Raw genomic sequence first — 18,789 nt, 5'->3', positions numbered from 1 at the left:
CCTCTAGCAGAGCCAAGAGACGCCGCCTGGGGAATTGCTGGATTAGTCTCATATCTGGCAACAATCCCCCATAGGGACGTCTAACTATATTTTCTCTGAGATGCCGGAGCAAGTGCAGTCACTCTCATGATGCTCAAACCACGGGCAGCATGAATTAAACAGCTGACCAGTTCCCTTTAATTATGAGATTTATGTATTATGTTTTTTCTTAAATTTAATGTTAAAGGGGTTATTGTTATGACCCCAGTGGACAGGGTCTCAGAGGAACGTGTAAGTCTGCAAGATACAAAAATCCAGCTCATAGGCTGTGGTAACTGGGTTGACCAAATAGCTACTCCTAACGCCAACACTAGAAGTAGCCGGGGATCATGCCTACGGTGATCGCTAGATGACTCGCGCCAGCCGGAGAATCTAACTACCCCTGGGAGAAGAAAACAAAGACCTCTCTTGCCTCCAGAGAAAGGGACCCCAAAGCAAGATACAAGCCCCCCACAAATAATAACGGTGAGGTAAGAGGAAATGACAAACACAGAAATGAACCAGGTTCAGCAAAGAGAGGCCAGCTTACTAATAGCAGAATATAGCAAGAAAACTTATCTGGTCAACAAAAACCCTATAAAAATCCACGCTGGAGATTCAAGAACCCCTGAACCGTCTAACGGTCCGGGGGGAGAACACCAGCCCCCTAGAGCTTCCAGCAAAGGTCAGGATACAGATAGGAACAAGCTGGACAAAAATACCAAACAAAACAAAAGCAAAAAGCAAAGAAGCAGACTTAGCTTGAAAAACAGGAACCAGGATCAGAGGACAAGAGCACAGCAGATTAGCTCTGATTTCAACGATGCCAGGCATTGAACTGAAGGTCCAGGGAGCTTATATAGCAACGCCCCTGAACTAACGGCCCAGGTGAGGATATAGGAAAAGACAGACGCTCCAGAGTCAAATCACTAATGACCACTAGAGGGAGCAAAAAGCAAAATCACAACAGTACCCCCCCCTTAGTGAGGGGTCACCGAACCCTCACCACGACCACCAGGGCGATCAGGATGAGCGGCATGAAAGGCACGAACTAAATCGGCCGCATGAACATCAGAGGCGACCACCCAGGAATTATCTTCCTGACCATAGCCCTTCCACTTGACCAGGTACTGAAGCCTCCGCCTGGAGAGACGAGAATCCAAGATCTTCTCCACCACGTACTCCAACTCGCCCTCAACCAACACCGGAGCAGGAGGCTCAGCAGAAGGAACCACAGGCACAACGTACCGCCGCAACAAGGACCTATGAAACACGTTGTGGATAGCAAACGACACAGGTAGATCCAGGCGAAAGGATACAGGATTAAGAATTTCCAATATCTTGTAAGGACCAATAAAACGAGGTTTAAATTTGGGAGAGGAAACCTTCATAGGAACAAAGCGGGAAGAAAGCCACACCAAATCCCCAACACGTAGTTGGGGACCCACACCGCGGCGGCGGTTGGCAAAGCGCTGAGCCCTCTCCTGTGACAACTTCAAGTTGTCCACCACAAGATTCCAGATTCGCTGCAACCTATCCACCACAGAATCCACCCCAGGGCAGTCAGAAGGTTCCACATGACCCGAAGAAAAACGAGGGTGGAAACCAGAGTTGCAGAAAAACGGCGAAACCAAGGTGGCGGAACTAGCCCGATTATTAAGGGCAAACTCAGCTAACGGCAAGAAGGTCACCCAATCGTCCTGATCAGCAGAGACAAAACACCTCAAATAAGCCTCCAAAGTCTGATTAGTTCGCTCCGTCTGTCCATTAGTCTGAGGATGGAAAGCAGACGAAAACGACAAGTCAATGCCCATCCTACTACAAAAGGATCGCCAGAATCTGGAAACGAACTGGGATCCTCTGTCTGACACAATATTCTCAGGGATGCCGTGCAAACGAACCACGTTCTGGAAAAACACAGGAACCAGATCGGAAGAGGAAGGCAGTTTAGGCAAAGGAACCAAATGGACCATCTTGGAGAAGCGATCACATATCACCCAGATAACAGACATGCCCTGAGACACCGGAAGATCAGAAATGAAATCCATGGAGATATGTGTCCAAGGTCTCTTAGGGACAGGCAAGGGCAAGAGCAACCCGCTGGCACGAGAACAGCAAGGCTTAGCTCGAGCACAAGTCCCACAGGACTGTACAAATGACCGCACATCCCTAGACAAGGAAGGCCACCAAAAGGATCTGGCCACCAGATCTCTGGTGCCAAAAATTCCTGAGTGACCTGCCAACACCGAGGAATGAACCTCGGAAATGACTCTGCTGGTCCACTTATCAGGCACAAACAGTCTGTCAGGTGGACAAGAATCAGGCCTATCAGCCTGAAATCTCTGCAACACACGTCGCAGATCAGGAGAAATAGCTGACAAGATAATACCATCCTTAAGAATACCAACAGGTTCAGCGACTCCAGGAGCATCAGGCACAAAGCTCCTGGAAAGAGCATCGGCCTTCACATTCTTTGAACCTGGTAAATACGAGACAACAAAGTCAAAACGGGAGAAAAACAATGACCAGCAGGCCTGTCTAGGATTCAGGCGTTTAGCAGACTCGAGATACATCAGATTTTTGTGATCAGTCAAGACCACCACACGATGCTTAGCACCCTCGAGCCAATGACGCCACTCCTCAAATGCCCATTTCATGGCCAACAACTCCCGATTGCCCACATCATAATTTCGCTCCGCAGGCGAAAACTTCCTAGAGAAAAAGGCGCAAGGTCTCATAACAGAGCAACCAGGGCCTCTCTGCGACAAAACGGCCCCTGCTCCAATCTCTGAAGCATCCACCTCAACTTGAAAGGGAAGCGAGACATCAGGCTGGCACAAAACAGGCGCCGAAGTAAACCGACGTTTCAACTCCTGGAAAGCCTCCACGGCAGCAGGAGCCCAATTAACCACATCGGAGCCCTTCTTGGTCATATCCGTCAAAGGTTTCACAATGCTAGAAAAGTTAGCGATAAAACGACGGTAGAAGTTAGCGAAACCCAAGAACTTCTGAAGACTCTTAACTGACGAGGGCTGAGTCCAATCAAGAATAGCTCGGACCTTGACTGGGTCCATCTCCACAGCAGAAGGGGAAAAAATGAACCCCAAAAAGGGAACCTTCTGTACACCAAAAAGACACTTTGAGCCCTTGACAAACAAAGAATTTTCACGCAAAATTTTAAAGACCATCCTGACCTGCTTCACATGCGAGTCCCAATTATCAGAAAAAAACAGAATATCATCCAGATAAACGATCAGAAATTTATCCAGATAGTTCCGGAAAATGTCATGCATAAAGGACTGAAAAACTGAAGGGGCATTAGAGAGCCCAAAAGGCATCACCAAGTACTCAAAATGACCTTCGGGCGTATTGAATGCGGTTTTCCATTCATCCCCTTGCTTAATGCGCACAAGGTTGTACGCACCACGAAGGTCTATCTTGGTAAACCACTTGGCACCTTTAATCCGGGCAAACAAGTCAGACAACAGCGGCAAAGGATACTGAAATTTGACAGTGATCTTATTTAAAAGCCGATAGTCAATACAAGGCCTCAAAGATCCGTCCTTTTTAGCCACAAAAAAGAATCCCGCACCAAGAGGGGAAGAAGACGGACGGATGTGTCCTTTCTCCAGAGACTCCTTGATATATGAACGCATAGCGGTATGTTCAGGTATCGACAGATTAAACAGTCTTCCCTTAGGAAATTTACTGCCTGGAATCAAATCTATTGCACAGTCACATTCCCTATGAGGAGGCAATGCACTGGACCTGGACTCGCTAAAGACATCCTGATAATCAGACAAGTACTCCGGAACTTCCGAAGGCGTAGAAGAAGCAATAGACACAGGCAGGGAATCCTCATGAATACCACGACAGCCCCAACTAGACACTGACATAGCCTTCCAGTCAAGGACTGGATTATGGGTCTGTAACCATGGCAGCCCCAAAACAACCAAATCATGCATTTTATGTAGAACGAGAAAACGTATCACCTCGCGGTGTTCAGGAGTCATGCACATGGTAACCTGTGTCCAATACTGCGGCTTATTTTCTGCCAATGGCGTAGCATCAATACCCCTAAGAGGGATAGGATTTTCTAATGGTTCAAGAATAAAACCACAGCGCTTAGCAAATGAGAGATCCATAAGACTCAGGGCAGCACCTGAATCTACAAACGCCATGACAGGATAAGATGACAGTGAGCAAATCAAAGTTACAGACAGAATAAACTTAGGATGCAAATTACCAATGGTGACCGGACTAACAACCTTAGTAAGACGTTTAGAGCATGCTGAGATAACATGTGTAGAATCACCACAGTAGTAGCACAAGCCATTCCGGCGTCTATGAATTTTCCTCTCATTTCGAGTCAGGATTCTATCACATTGCATCACATCAGGTGTCTGTTCAGACAACAACATGAGGGAATTTGCGGTTTTGCGCTCCCGCAACCGCCGGTCAATTTGAATAGCCAGGGACATGGTATCATTCAGACCTGTGGGAATGGGAAAACCCACCATAACATTCTTAATGGCCTCAGAAAGGCCATTTCTAAAATTAGCGGCCAGTGCACACTCGTTCCAATGTGTCAGCACGGACCATTTCCGAAATTTTTGGCAATACACCTCAGCCTCGTCCTGGCCCTGAGACATAGCCAGCAAGGCTTTCTCTGCCTGAATCTCAAGATTGGGTTCCTCATAAAGTAAACCGAGCGCCAGAAAAAACGCATCAATATCAGCCAATGCCGGATCTCCTGGCGCCAACGAAAAAGCCCAATCCTGAGGGTCACCCCGTAAGAATGAAATAACAATTTTTACTTGTTGAGCAGAGTCTCCAGACGAACAAGGTTTCAGGGACAAAAAAAATTTACAATTATTCCTGAAATTCCTAAACTTAAATCGGTCTCCTGAAAACAGTTCAGGAATCGGAATCTTGGGTTCAGACCTAGGATTTCTGGTAACATAATCTTGTATACCCTGCACACGAGCGGCAAGCTGGTCCACACTTGTAATCAAGGTCTGGACATTCATGTCTGCAGCAAGCTTAAGCCACTCTGAGGTAAAGGGGAAAAGAAAAAAAAAAAAATGAGAGAGGGAAAAAAAAAACTCAAAATTTTCTTTCTTATAATCCCACTTCTGCAATGCATTAAACATTTAATACTGGCCTGGCATACTATTATGACCCCAGTGGACAGGGTCTCAGAGGAACGTGTAAGTCTGCAAGATACAAAAATCCAGCTCATAGGCTGTGGTAACTGGGTTGACCAAATAGCTACTCCTAACGCCAACACTAGAAGTAGCCGGGGATCATGCCTACGGTGATCGCTAGATGACTCGCGCCAGCCGGAGAATCTAACTACCCCTGGGAGAAGAAAACAAAGACCTCTCTTGCCTCCAGAGAAAGGGACCCCAAAGCAAGATACAAGCCCCCCACAAATAATAACGGTGAGGTAAGAGGAAATGACAAACACAGAAATGAACCAGGTTCAGCAAAGAGAGGCCAGCTTACTAATAGCAGAATATAGCAAGAAAACTTATCTGGTCAACAAAAACCCTATAAAAATCCACGCTGGAGATTCAAGAACCCCTGAACCGTCTAACGGTCCGGGGGGAGAACACCAGCCCCCTAGAGCTTCCAGCAAAGGTCAGGATACAGATAGGAACAAGCTGGACAAAAATACCAAACAAAACAAAAGCAAAAAGCAAAGAAGCAGACTTAGCTTGAAAAACAGGAACCAGGATCAGAGGACAAGAGCACAGCAGATTAGCTCTGATTTCAACGATGCCAGGCATTGAACTGAAGGTCCAGGGAGCTTATATAGCAACGCCCCTGAACTAACGGCCCAGGTGAGGATATAGGAAAAGACAGACGCTCCAGAGTCAAATCACTAATGACCACTAGAGGGAGCAAAAAGCAAAATCACAACAGTACCCCCCCCCTTAGTGAGGGGTCACCGAACCCTCACCACGACCACCAGGGCGATCAGGATGAGCGGCATGAAAGGCACGAACTAAATCGGCCGCATGAACATCAGAGGCGACCACCCAGGAATTATCTTCCTGACCATAGCCCTTCCACTTGACCAGGTACTGAAGCCTCCGCCTGGAGAGACGAGAATCCAAGATCTTCTCCACCACGTACTCCAACTCGCCCTCAACCAACACCGGAGCAGGAGGCTCAGCAGAAGGAACCACAGGCACAACGTACCGCCGCAACAAGGACCTATGAAACACGTTGTGGATAGCAAACGACACAGGTAGATCCAGGCGAAAGGATACAGGATTAAGAATTTCCAATATCTTGTAAGGACCAATAAAACGAGGTTTAAATTTGGGAGAGGAAACCTTCATAGGAACAAAGCGGGAAGAAAGCCACACCAAATCCCCAACACGTAGTTGGGGACCCACACCGCGGCGGCGGTTGGCAAAGCGCTGAGCCCTCTCCTGTGACAACTTCAAGTTGTCCACCACAAGATTCCAGATTCGCTGCAACCTATCCACCACAGAATCCACCCCAGGGCAGTCAGAAGGTTCCACATGACCCGAAGAAAAACGAGGGTGGAAACCAGAGTTGCAGAAAAACGGCGAAACCAAGGTGGCGGAACTAGCCCGATTATTAAGGGCAAACTCAGCTAACGGCAAGAAGGTCACCCAATCGTCCTGATCAGCAGAGACAAAACACCTCAAATAAGCCTCCAAAGTCTGATTAGTTCGCTCCGTCTGTCCATTAGTCTGAGGATGGAAAGCAGACGAAAACGACAAGTCAATGCCCATCCTACTACAAAAGGATCGCCAGAATCTGGAAACGAACTGGGATCCTCTGTCTGACACAATATTCTCAGGGATGCCGTGCAAACGAACCACGTTCTGGAAAAACACAGGAACCAGATCGGAAGAGGAAGGCAGTTTAGGCAAAGGAACCAAATGGACCATCTTGGAGAAGCGATCACATATCACCCAGATAACAGACATGCCCTGAGACACCGGAAGATCAGAAATGAAATCCATGGAGATATGTGTCCAAGGTCTCTTAGGGACAGGCAAGGGCAAGAGCAACCCGCTGGCACGAGAACAGCAAGGCTTAGCTCGAGCACAAGTCCCACAGGACTGTACAAATGACCGCACATCCCTAGACAAGGAAGGCCACCAAAAGGATCTGGCCACCAGATCTCTGGTGCCAAAAATTCCTGAGTGACCTGCCAACACCGAGGAATGAACCTCGGAAATGACTCTGCTGGTCCACTTATCAGGCACAAACAGTCTGTCAGGTGGACAAGAATCAGGCCTATCAGCCTGAAATCTCTGCAACACACGTCGCAGATCAGGAGAAATAGCTGACAAGATAATACCATCCTTAAGAATACCAACAGGTTCAGCGACTCCAGGAGCATCAGGCACAAAGCTCCTGGAAAGAGCATCGGCCTTCACATTCTTTGAACCTGGTAAATACGAGACAACAAAGTCAAAACGGGAGAAAAACAATGACCAGCAGGCCTGTCTAGGATTCAGGCGTTTAGCAGACTCGAGATACATCAGATTTTTGTGATCAGTCAAGACCACCACACGATGCTTAGCACCCTCGAGCCAATGACGCCACTCCTCAAATGCCCATTTCATGGCCAACAACTCCCGATTGCCCACATCATAATTTCGCTCCGCAGGCGAAAACTTCCTAGAGAAAAAGGCGCAAGGTCTCATAACAGAGCAACCAGGGCCTCTCTGCGACAAAACGGCCCCTGCTCCAATCTCTGAAGCATCCACCTCAACTTGAAAGGGAAGCGAGACATCAGGCTGGCACAAAACAGGCGCCGAAGTAAACCGACGTTTCAACTCCTGGAAAGCCTCCACGGCAGCAGGAGCCCAATTAACCACATCGGAGCCCTTCTTGGTCATATCCGTCAAAGGTTTCACAATGCTAGAAAAGTTAGCGATAAAACGACGGTAGAAGTTAGCGAAACCCAAGAACTTCTGAAGACTCTTAACTGACGAGGGCTGAGTCCAATCAAGAATAGCTCGGACCTTGACTGGGTCCATCTCCACAGCAGAAGGGGAAAAAATGAACCCCAAAAAGGGAACCTTCTGTACACCAAAAAGACACTTTGAGCCCTTGACAAACAAAGAATTTTCACGCAAAATTTTAAAGACCATCCTGACCTGCTTCACATGCGAGTCCCAATTATCAGAAAAAAACAGAATATCATCCAGATAAACGATCAGAAATTTATCCAGATAGTTCCGGAAAATGTCATGCATAAAGGACTGAAAAACTGAAGGGGCATTAGAGAGCCCAAAAGGCATCACCAAGTACTCAAAATGACCTTCGGGCGTATTGAATGCGGTTTTCCATTCATCCCCTTGCTTAATGCGCACAAGGTTGTACGCACCACGAAGGTCTATCTTGGTAAACCACTTGGCACCTTTAATCCGGGCAAACAAGTCAGACAACAGCGGCAAAGGATACTGAAATTTGACAGTGATCTTATTTAAAAGCCGATAGTCAATACAAGGCCTCAAAGATCCGTCCTTTTTAGCCACAAAAAAGAATCCCACACCAAGAGGGGAAGAAGACGGACGGATGTGTCCTTTCTCCAGAGACTCCTTGATATATGAACGCATAGCGGTATGTTCAGGTATCGACAGATTAAACAGTCTTCCCTTAGGAAATTTACTGCCTGGAATCAAATCTATTGCACAGTCACATTCCCTATGAGGAGGCAATGCACTGGACCTGGACTCGCTAAAGACATCCTGATAATCAGACAAGTACTCCGGAACTTCCGAAGGCGTAGAAGAAGCAATAGACACAGGCAGGGAATCCTCATGAATACCACGACAGCCCCAACTAGACACTGACATAGCCTTCCAGTCAAGGACTGGATTATGGGTCTGTAACCATGGCAGCCCCAAAACAACCAAATCATGCATTTTATGTAGAACGAGAAAACGTATCACCTCGCGGTGTTCAGGAGTCATGCACATGGTAACCTGTGTCCAATACTGCGGCTTATTTTCTGCCAATGGCGTAGCATCAATACCCCTAAGAGGGATAGGATTTTCTAATGGTTCAAGAATAAAACCACAGCGCTTAGCAAATGAGAGATCCATAAGACTCAGGGCAGCACCTGAATCTACAAACGCCATGACAGGATAAGATGACAGTGAGCAAATCAAAGTTACAGACAGAATAAACTTAGGATGCAAATTACCAATGGTGACCGGACTAACAACCTTAGTAAGACGTTTAGAGCATGCTGAGATAACATGTGTAGAATCACCACAGTAGTAGCACAAGCCATTCCGGCGTCTATGAATTTTCCTCTCATTTCTAGTCAGGATTCTATCACATTGCATCACATCAGGTGTCTGTTCAGACAACAACATGAGGGAATTTGCGGTTTTGCGCTCCCGCAACCGCCGGTCAATTTGAATAGCCAGGGACATGGTATCATTCAGACCTGTGGGAATGGGAAAACCCACCATAACATTCTTAATGGCCTCAGAAAGGCCATTTCTAAAATTAGCGGCCAGTGCACACTCGTTCCAATGTGTCAGCACGGACCATTTCCGAAATTTTTGGCAATACACCTCAGCCTCGTCCTGGCCCTGAGACATAGCCAGCAAGGCTTTCTCTGCCTGAATCTCAAGATTGGGTTCCTCATAAAGTAAACCGAGCGCCAGAAAAAACGCATCAATATCAGCCAATGCCGGATCTCCTGGCGCCAACGAAAAAGCCCAATCCTGAGGGTCACCCCGTAAGAATGAAATAACAATTTTTACTTGTTGAGCAGAGTCTCCAGACGAACAAGGTTTCAGGGACAAAAATAATTTACAATTATTCCTGAAATTCCTAAACTTAAATCGGTCTCCTGAAAACAGTTCAGGAATCGGAATCTTGGGTTCAGACCTAGGATTTCTGGTAACATAATCTTGTATACCCTGCACACGAGCGGCAAGCTGGTCCACACTTGTAATCAAGGTCTGGACATTCATGTCTGCAGCAAGCTTAAGCCACTCTGAGGTAAAGGGGAAAAGAAAAAAAAAAAAATGAGAGAGGGAAAAAAAAAACTCAAAATTTTCTTTCTTATAATCCCACTTCTGCAATGCATTAAACATTTAATACTGGCCTGGCATACTATTATGACCCCAGTGGACAGGGTCTCAGAGGAACGTGTAAGTCTGCAAGATACAAAAATCCAGCTCATAGGCTGTGGTAACTGGGTTGACCAAATAGCTACTCCTAACGCCAACACTAGAAGTAGCCGGGGATCATGCCTACGGTGATCGCTAGATGACTCGCGCCAGCCGGAGAATCTAACTACCCCTGGGAGAAGAAAACAAAGACCTCTCTTGCCTCCAGAGAAAGGGACCCCAAAGCAAGATACAAGCCCCCCACAAATAATAACGGTGAGGTAAGAGGAAATGACAAACACAGAAATGAACCAGGTTCAGCAAAGAGAGGCCAGCTTACTAATAGCAGAATATAGCAAGAAAACTTATCTGGTCAACAAAAACCCTATAAAAATCCACGCTGGAGATTCAAGAACCCCTGAACCGTCTAACGGTCCGGGGGGAGAACACCAGCCCCCTAGAGCTTCCAGCAAAGGTCAGGATACAGATAGGAACAAGCTGGACAAAAATACCAAACAAAACAAAAGCAAAAAGCAAAGAAGCAGACTTAGCTTGAAAAACAGGAACCAGGATCAGAGGACAAGAGCACAGCAGATTAGCTCTGATTTCAACGATGCCAGGCATTGAACTGAAGGTCCAGGGAGCTTATATAGCAACGCCCCTGAACTAACGGCCCAGGTGAGGATATAGGAAAAGACAGACGCTCCAGAGTCAAATCACTAATGACCACTAGAGGGAGCAAAAAGCAAAATCACAACAGGTTATTGGGCTTTAGCAAAAATAACACAAGTATGTCACATTCGCACAGACACATCCTTCCCATATATTTTGTCTGGCTCGCTTTGTATGAACCCCATTTTCTAACAGAGGGACCAGCAGACACCAGTACAAACTACATTTTTCTTGATTTCACTCGTAATGGAAAGGTTTGGTTTAATGGTTCGGTTTCATTCTACTCCTAAAATTTTCTGCTCCATCAATCTGGCCCCATCCCTAGGCTGGAGAACGAAGGAATAACTCCCCCAGGTATGGTGGCTGAGTACAATACAGAACTTATTTATCTTGTGTCTTGATACATGGTCTGGTTGGCTGTTGATAATATCTTTTGGTATCTTCTATTTTTTTTATATTCTATTGCATGGATTTTTCACTATTATGCTAGTAAACTGTATTATTTCATGTAACCATGGGTGCATGAATCCATTTAGTCTTACATCTACAAATCCATTATAAAAACGTGTGTGGGTAGCGGTGGGATACTTGAATAAATTGTTACTCAAATGAATAGAGAGTTCCATTGGTTTAACACCGTCTTCTAGATTAGTTGTGGAAGAATGTGTGTTGGGACAGTATTGTGAATTCCGGACACTTTCATAGTTTTAAGATTGACAGTAGAAATGATCGAATTTACTCGGGTTCCCTCTTATTCGGCAAGCGCTATAGGTTGCCGAATACCCGGCTTCCTGGATCACAACAGATGCATGGAGAACCTGCTTGTTGTGCTCTCCATGCTTGTGTCGTGACCGTGACACAGCTGCAACACATGCAGTTGTGGCGCCGATCAGCTGATCGGCCAGCGCGATCCATGGATCTGGGTTCCCTCTGTAGCTTATTCAGCAAGCGCGTGTGCAGCGCCCAACCCACAGCGTCCATGTGTTACGGCATAGTGGATGGGATTTCAAGAAATCCTATGCCCATAATGCATCCAGAGACGCCCGCGTATCCCCCACAGAGACAGACGTGCAGCGTGTCTCTCCAGACCGCAGCATGTCTATTTCACCCTTAAAATGTATTGGACAGGGTGAATCCACATAGTCCAGTGAACACATGTGGAATCACCTGAGTTCAATAGCCGGCAGAGCTTTGGACACAGAGGCACCCAAAGCACTGCCAGTTCCTGATCGTCTGCACATACCCTTACAGTCGGGTTTTCCACTACTTGGACAACTCATTCACATTCCTCATGTTTGACCCAGTTTAAGTAAATGCACTTATACTCACCTCCGGTGCCGTTCCAGAGGTGTCAACACTCACGTTCACGGGCTCACGCGAGGATGTTATGTCATGTGAACCCTGTGCCCAATCAGCGCTGGCGTCACTAGCCAGGCCTTCGGACAAAACAAACATCAAGAGGAAGTTAGAGCAGCCACAGCCCCGGCTTCCTATAGACGTTCATGTCTGAAGGCGGGGACAGGAACTCCAGCACTGACATAACCTCACATGAGCCCTGGAAACAAGAGTGCCGACACCTCTGGAACGGCATCGGTTTTTAATTTACTGGGCCAAACATGAGGAATGAGAAGGGGCTGTCCTAGTAGTCGACAACCCATTTAAGAGATAAAGAGAATCAGAACATCTAAGACTTTTGTTCCTCAGAACCAGGAATTTATATTATTTGTTGGGTTTTGATGATAAAGTTATCTACACTCCAATTATATCTGTAAGGAGAGAAGATGGCAAAAGTATAGGGTTTATTTACTAGCACAAGGTCTGTGCACATGTTGCCTTTTTGTCGCATTTTTTCTGCGCCGTTTTGTCACAAAACTTGATGATTTCATAGTCCCGGCAAAGTGAATGCGATTCTTGAAGTCTCATGCACACGTTGCTTATTTTTTACTTACAGCTTTACAGCAGATTTACATCTGCAGCATGTCAATTCTTTCAATGTTATTGATGCAGATTTCACCCAAACTAATGGACAGGAAAAACGCATAAAAAACACGCCTATTTTATGCTGCCTTTTTCCTTCCAACGCATCAGTATTTGCAGCAGAAAAATCTGCTGCAAATCCCAAACGTGTGAACGTACCCCAAGGATGGTGAATCATCATTTCTCTATAATCGGCCAGTGTAAACAGGCTGCCAATAAACTAGCAAAATACTTGAGTACGTTGAGTGAAATGATAACGTGCTGCCCACTACTTTCACATTGATGGCCTATGTTTTTTATAGATCATCAAAGTCTGGTCGGTAGGGGTATGACACCCTGCACCCCCGCCAATCAGCTGTTCCTGGTGTCGGCGGCAGCTGGAACTGACCAGTTACGGAGCTGCACAGCACAGCTCCATCTACTGTATAGTAGCCGCGGCTCGGTTCTGCACTTTGTATTGATATGAATAGGTGGCAGATGTGCAGTACCGGCCGCGGCCACTGTAGAGTAGGCGGAGCTGTGCTGAGCAGCTCGGTAACTGGTCAGTTCTGTCCGCCACCGACATGGAACAGCTGATCGGAGGGGATACCGGGTGTCGCACCCCCACGGATTAGACATTGATGACCTATCCTAAGGATAGGCCATCAATGGTAGAGTGGAGGACAACCTCTTTAAGCTTGCTTTAAAAGCACTGTATATAAATTGAACTTGTACTACCATGAAAAATGACAGTCTGTGCACAAAGAACAGCCTATTACGATCACTTTTTGCACTTGCCTGTCTAAACAAGCAAGTAAATGGCTGCCGATCAGTGGTTACTTAATGCCGTAACCTGGGAACTGTAAACTTCTCCCAAAGGCCACCAATATTGGATGGCAGCCTAATGTGTAGGCGCATCCCAGCTCTCTCCCTACAGATGATATTGGGGGGTAGAAAGCAATAATCCAGGATATCCTATTTCAAAAAACAAAAAATTGAAAACAGAAAATTTCCAAAAAGTTTTAAAAAAAAACATAAAAAATGATATCACACTGAATAATAAGGGTCCCAAATTTTGAAATAATTATAAAAAGATTGCCAATTAGCACGCTATTCTAATTAATATGGCCCAAGTATCCTTTTTTTCTTACAAGTGCAATCATTTATTTTGGTAAAAGAAGATTGGATACTTGCAATTTTACATGACAATATGATTACTAGCTCGTGGTCGCAACCTGTCTGCTCTCTCAGGCGCTCCAATACAATGTCTACCGGAGAAATCAATTTTGAAGAGCAAGTATCCCATCTTATTAGTATGGGTATATTCATCCCTAATACCATGCATTTAGTTTTCTCAGAATTGTGTTGATATATGAAAAGCTCTGGGGTTTTCCTATGCGCACTATCATTGTAAAACCAATTTTATTCTACTATAAAAGGGTAGAAAAAAAGACAAACAGCTTACAACAAACTGTTGATTTAATCTGGTCATGCCCGAATTGTTTTTATATCACTTTTGCACTTGAGAAATCCCCTAAAGACATAGAGAGGGTGGATTTTCTTTAAATAGGGATGTCTATGGCTTTCCAAGTAGAAACAGATAATTCCATACAAAGCAAAGAAACATAAAAAAACATTAGATTGTTTCAATACATTTTATGCATTTTTATGCTTTACTTGTGGGTTTTTGTTACTTTTTGTGGACATTTTAGCACATCTTCAACTTCTAGTAATTTTGATGATCTCCTCATTTAGGATTTTATTGCCTGCCCCAAGACATTTTGTAATTATCAATGGGATAATCACTTGGAAAGTCGTATGCATATTGTTAGATTTCTTCACTTATTTAGGAATAGTTTATATATTATAATAAATGTTACTTATTTTCATTCATTTTGATTTGTTTTGTGTATTATATATTTTTTACAGTTTTGTGTAGGATGACTGTGGGGGCATCATACTGTGTGTGGAGGGGCTGAAGGAGCATCATGCTGTGTATGGTAATGTGTTAGAATAATACTGTGTGGATGCTCTGAGGGCATCATACTGAGTTGAGTAGCTGTGACGGCATCATACTGTGTGGGGGACGTTGTGGGGGCATCATACTTTGTGGAAGATGCTGTATGCTCTCAACATATCATGCGTGGGGCTTTGGAGGCACCTGTGTGGGGGGACTGTAAGAGCATCATACTGTAATGGGGGTCACTGTGTGGCCATCATACAGTGTGTAGGGGCAACTGTGAGAATTATGCTGCATGGGTAGGGGACCGTATGGGCATCATACTGTGGGCGGGGCTCGACGGGCATAATACTGTATGTAGTGGGACCACAAAGTGGTATTGTACTGTGTAGGAACATTATTGGGCTTCAGTAGGAGTAATATTTCTGTGTGAGCGCATATAAAGTACTGTGACAAAGTTAGGGAACTGACTGCAGTAAGAGTCCCCTCTGTCCTATCCTTCAAAGTTAGGATGTATGTTGAGAGATACAAAGTACAACAAACATGCAGTGCAAATAACATTGTATTCAATGCATGTGCTTACCTGGATGTGTGCATGTAATTTATAATACTAGATACTGCTAAGTAACCGACACTCAGGACTCCCGACACCCCAAATGACAGAAGCACAAGTCCACAAAGGACACAGAGCAAGGTCACACCGCACACTGCTACCACAATACCTAACAAAACAAAAACAGTAATAAAATTAAGTCACAATGATAAAGTAAAAAATTTCCAGTAAGACGTTTTTGACTTGTTACAAATTAGGAACAGTTTGCTGTCGAAAGGATATAGATAACTTTTATGAAAATTTATTTATTAATTTACATCCGCTTCATTCTTTGAGACTGTTGAACAAAGGCGAGCCCTGTACTCCCCAATCTCAGGATCCCTCAGGTCCCAGTAGTCAGACCCGTCACAATCAGTAAATTGTCCCCTATCTTATATATAGGAGAAAACACCATGCTGTAGTTTAGTTAGATCACAACCTGGAATCACATTTGGTAGCGGATAGTTAAAGGGTTTGTCCAGGCTTAGGCTACAAGTGTGCAGTCACCCTATATGACTGCAGACTTGTGAATCCTCACATTAAGCACTGGGCACTGTGAGGATCCTCCTCTGCCGATGCCGGCAGCGGCTAGTCATGGACCACAAGTATGCGATTTGCATACTCCCGGCCACATCCTAACTTGCTCTTCTTGTGATCACTGTGCTCCCTCCCTGCTTCATGTAGATGATGTGTCCTACTTCATCCACACAGTGCCCGCCATCGCCCTCCTGCAGCAGTGTACTTTTCTCTGCCCCGCCAAGGGCAGAGCAAAGTATTGTAGTGTGCATGCGCTGGCACTCTTTGTCCTTTCTCCGCGGATGTGCATTATGGTACTTTGCTGGCAGAGAGAAGTGCACATGCAGAGGAGCACGATGGAGGACATTGTGTGGATGATGTAGGAAGCGTCATCCACATAAAGCAAGAAGTGGACAGTGATTGCAAAAAGAGAGGAGGCTGTTGTGAATTTGGATTCTGGGCTCCCCCGGTGGCTACTGGTGGAATTGAACTTGTGACATCATCTTCCCTGTTCACCTGTTCTGATTAGATCTGGGTGTCGCTATATAACCTGGCTTCTCTGTTAGATGCTTGCCGGTCATCAATGTTATCAGAAGCCTCTCTGTGCTTGTTCCTGCTCCCAGACATCTACTAGATAAGTTGGGCATTCGTCCATGTTTTGTTTTTGTATTTTGGTTCCAGTTCACAGCTGCAGTTTCGTTACTGTGTCTGGAAAGCTCTTGTTGATCAGGAATTGCCACTCTGGTATTATGAGTTAATGCCAGAGTCCTAAAGTAATTTCTGGATGTGTTTTGTTAGGGTTTTCTACTGACCATGAAAGTATGCTTTCTGTCTTCTGCTATCTAGAAAGCGGACCTCAAATTTGCTAAAACTATTTTCCTGCTGCGTTTGTTGTTTCATCTCATATCACCGCCAATATATGTGGGGGGCTTCTGTCTCCTTTTTTTGGGCATTTCTCTAGAGGTGAGTCAGGTCTTATATTTCCCTCTGCTAGCATTATTTAGTTCTCCGGCCGGCGCTGGGCATATAGGGATAAAAAGTAGGACATGCTACCTGGCTACTTCTAGATGATGCGGTAGGTTTAGTTCATGGTCAGTATAGTTACATCTTCCAAGAGCTTGTTCCTATAGAGGCTTATGCTAGTTCTCTGGCCATGGAGATCATGACAGTTTGACCGGCCAACTAAAGGGTTAAAATCCTTGGCTGAGAAAGGAGAGAAATAAGAAGTCTGCTGAGAGTTTTTTTTTTTTTCCTCTGTGCTCTTGATTGGATCACTTGCCAGTCTGTCTATGCTGCAGTCTTTCTTTTTTTTCTCTCTCCTTATAATCTTTGAATGGCTTTGTGTTCACCTGTTAATAATGGATCTTCAGAGTGTAACTGCAGGTTTGAATAATCTCACCACGAAAGTACAAAATTTGCAAGATTTTATTATTCATGCTCCGGTATCTGAGCCGAGAATTCCTTTGCCGGAATTCTTCTCAGGGAATAGATCTAGCTTTCAGAATTTTAGAAATAATTGTAAGCTATTTTTGTCCCTGAAATCTCGTTCTGCTGGAGACCCTGCACAGCAGGTTGGGATTGTGATTTCCTTGCTCCGCGGCGACCCTCAAGACTGGGCTTTTGCATTGGCACCAGGGGATCCTGCGTTGCGCAATGTGGATGCGTTTTTTTTGGCCTTGGGCTTGCTGTATGAGGAACCTCATTTGGAACTTCAGGCAGAAAAAACTTTGATGTCCCTATCGCAGGGGCAAGATGAAGCTGAAATTTACTGCCAAAGATTCCGTAAATGGTCTGTGCTTACTCAGTGGAATGAGTGTGCCTTGGCGGCTACTTTCAGAGAGGGTCTCTCTGATGCCATTAAGGATGTTATGGTGGGGTTCCCTGTGCCTGCGGGTCTGAATGAGTCCATGACAATGGCCATTCAGATCGATAGGCGTCTGCGGGAGCGCAAACCAGTGCACCATCTGGCGGTGTCCACTGAGAAGACGCCAGAAAGCATGCAGTGTGATAGAATTCTGTCCAGAAGCGAGCGGCAGAATTTTAGACGGAAAAATGGGTTGTGTTTCTATTGTGGGGATTCTACTCATGTTATATCAGCATGCTCTAAACGTACTAAAAAGCTTGATAAATCTGTTTCCATTGGCACTTTACAGTCTAAATTTATTTTGTCTGTGACCCTGATTTGCTCTTTGTCATCTATTACTACTGACGCCTATATCGACTCTGGCGCCGCTTTGAGTCTTATGGATTGGTCCTTTGCCAATCGTTGTGGGTATGATTTAGAGCCTTTGGAAACTCTTATTCCTCTGAAGGGGATTGACTCCACCCCATTGGCTAATAATAAACCACAATACTGGACACAAGTGACTATGTGTATTAATCCGGATCACCAGGAGACATATCTGAGGTGTTTTGTGTCTGCTGACCAGGATGATTGGGTTGCTTTTTTGCCATTGGCGGAGTTCGCCCTCAATAATCGGGCCAGCTCTGCCACCTTGGTTTCCCCGTTTTTCTGTAATTCGGGGTTCCATCCTCGATTTTCCTCCGGTCAGATGGAATCCTCGGATTGTCCTGGAGTGGATGCGGTGGTGGAGAGATTGCATCATATCTGGGGGCAGGTGATGGACAATTTAAAGTTGTCCCAGGAGAAGACTCAGCTTTTTGCCAACCGTCACCGTCGTGTTGGTCCTCGGCTTTGTGTTGGAGATTTGGTGTGGTTGTCTTCTCGTTTTGTCCCTATGAGGGTCTCATCTCCTAAGTTTAAGCCTCGGTTCATCGGTCCGTATAAAATATTGGAGATTCTTAACCCTGTTTCCTTCCGTTTGGACCTCCCTGCATCCTTTTCTATTCATAACGTTTTTCATCGGTCGTTATTGCGCAGGTATGAGGCACCGGTTGTGCCTTCCGTTGAGCCTCCTGCTCCGGTGTTGGTTGAGGGTGAGTTGGAG

At 45.5% G+C, this 18,789-nt stretch overlaps 1 protein-coding gene across 2 annotated transcripts in view; it reads right to left on the bottom strand.

Moving 5' to 3' along the window:
* LDAF1 (lipid droplet assembly factor 1) overlaps window positions 1-18,789 on the bottom strand; it is a 77,853-nt gene that overhangs the window by 12,231 nt on the left and 46,833 nt on the right. For both annotated transcript variants that reach the window (XM_077274963.1, XM_077274964.1), the window contains exon 4: window positions 15,317-15,455. In XM_077274963.1, the coding sequence (XP_077131078.1) occupies window positions 15,317-15,455 (139 nt within the window). The remainder of the gene's footprint in view (window positions 1-15,316; window positions 15,456-18,789) is intronic.

Source organism: Ranitomeya variabilis, chromosome 7 (assembly GCF_051348905.1).
Source record: "Ranitomeya variabilis isolate aRanVar5 chromosome 7, aRanVar5.hap1, whole genome shotgun sequence".
Taxonomy (NCBI): Eukaryota; Metazoa; Chordata; class Amphibia; order Anura; family Dendrobatidae; genus Ranitomeya; species Ranitomeya variabilis.
The sequence above is the reverse complement of the archived record's forward strand: the minus strand, read 5'-3'. Positions and strand labels throughout refer to the sequence as shown.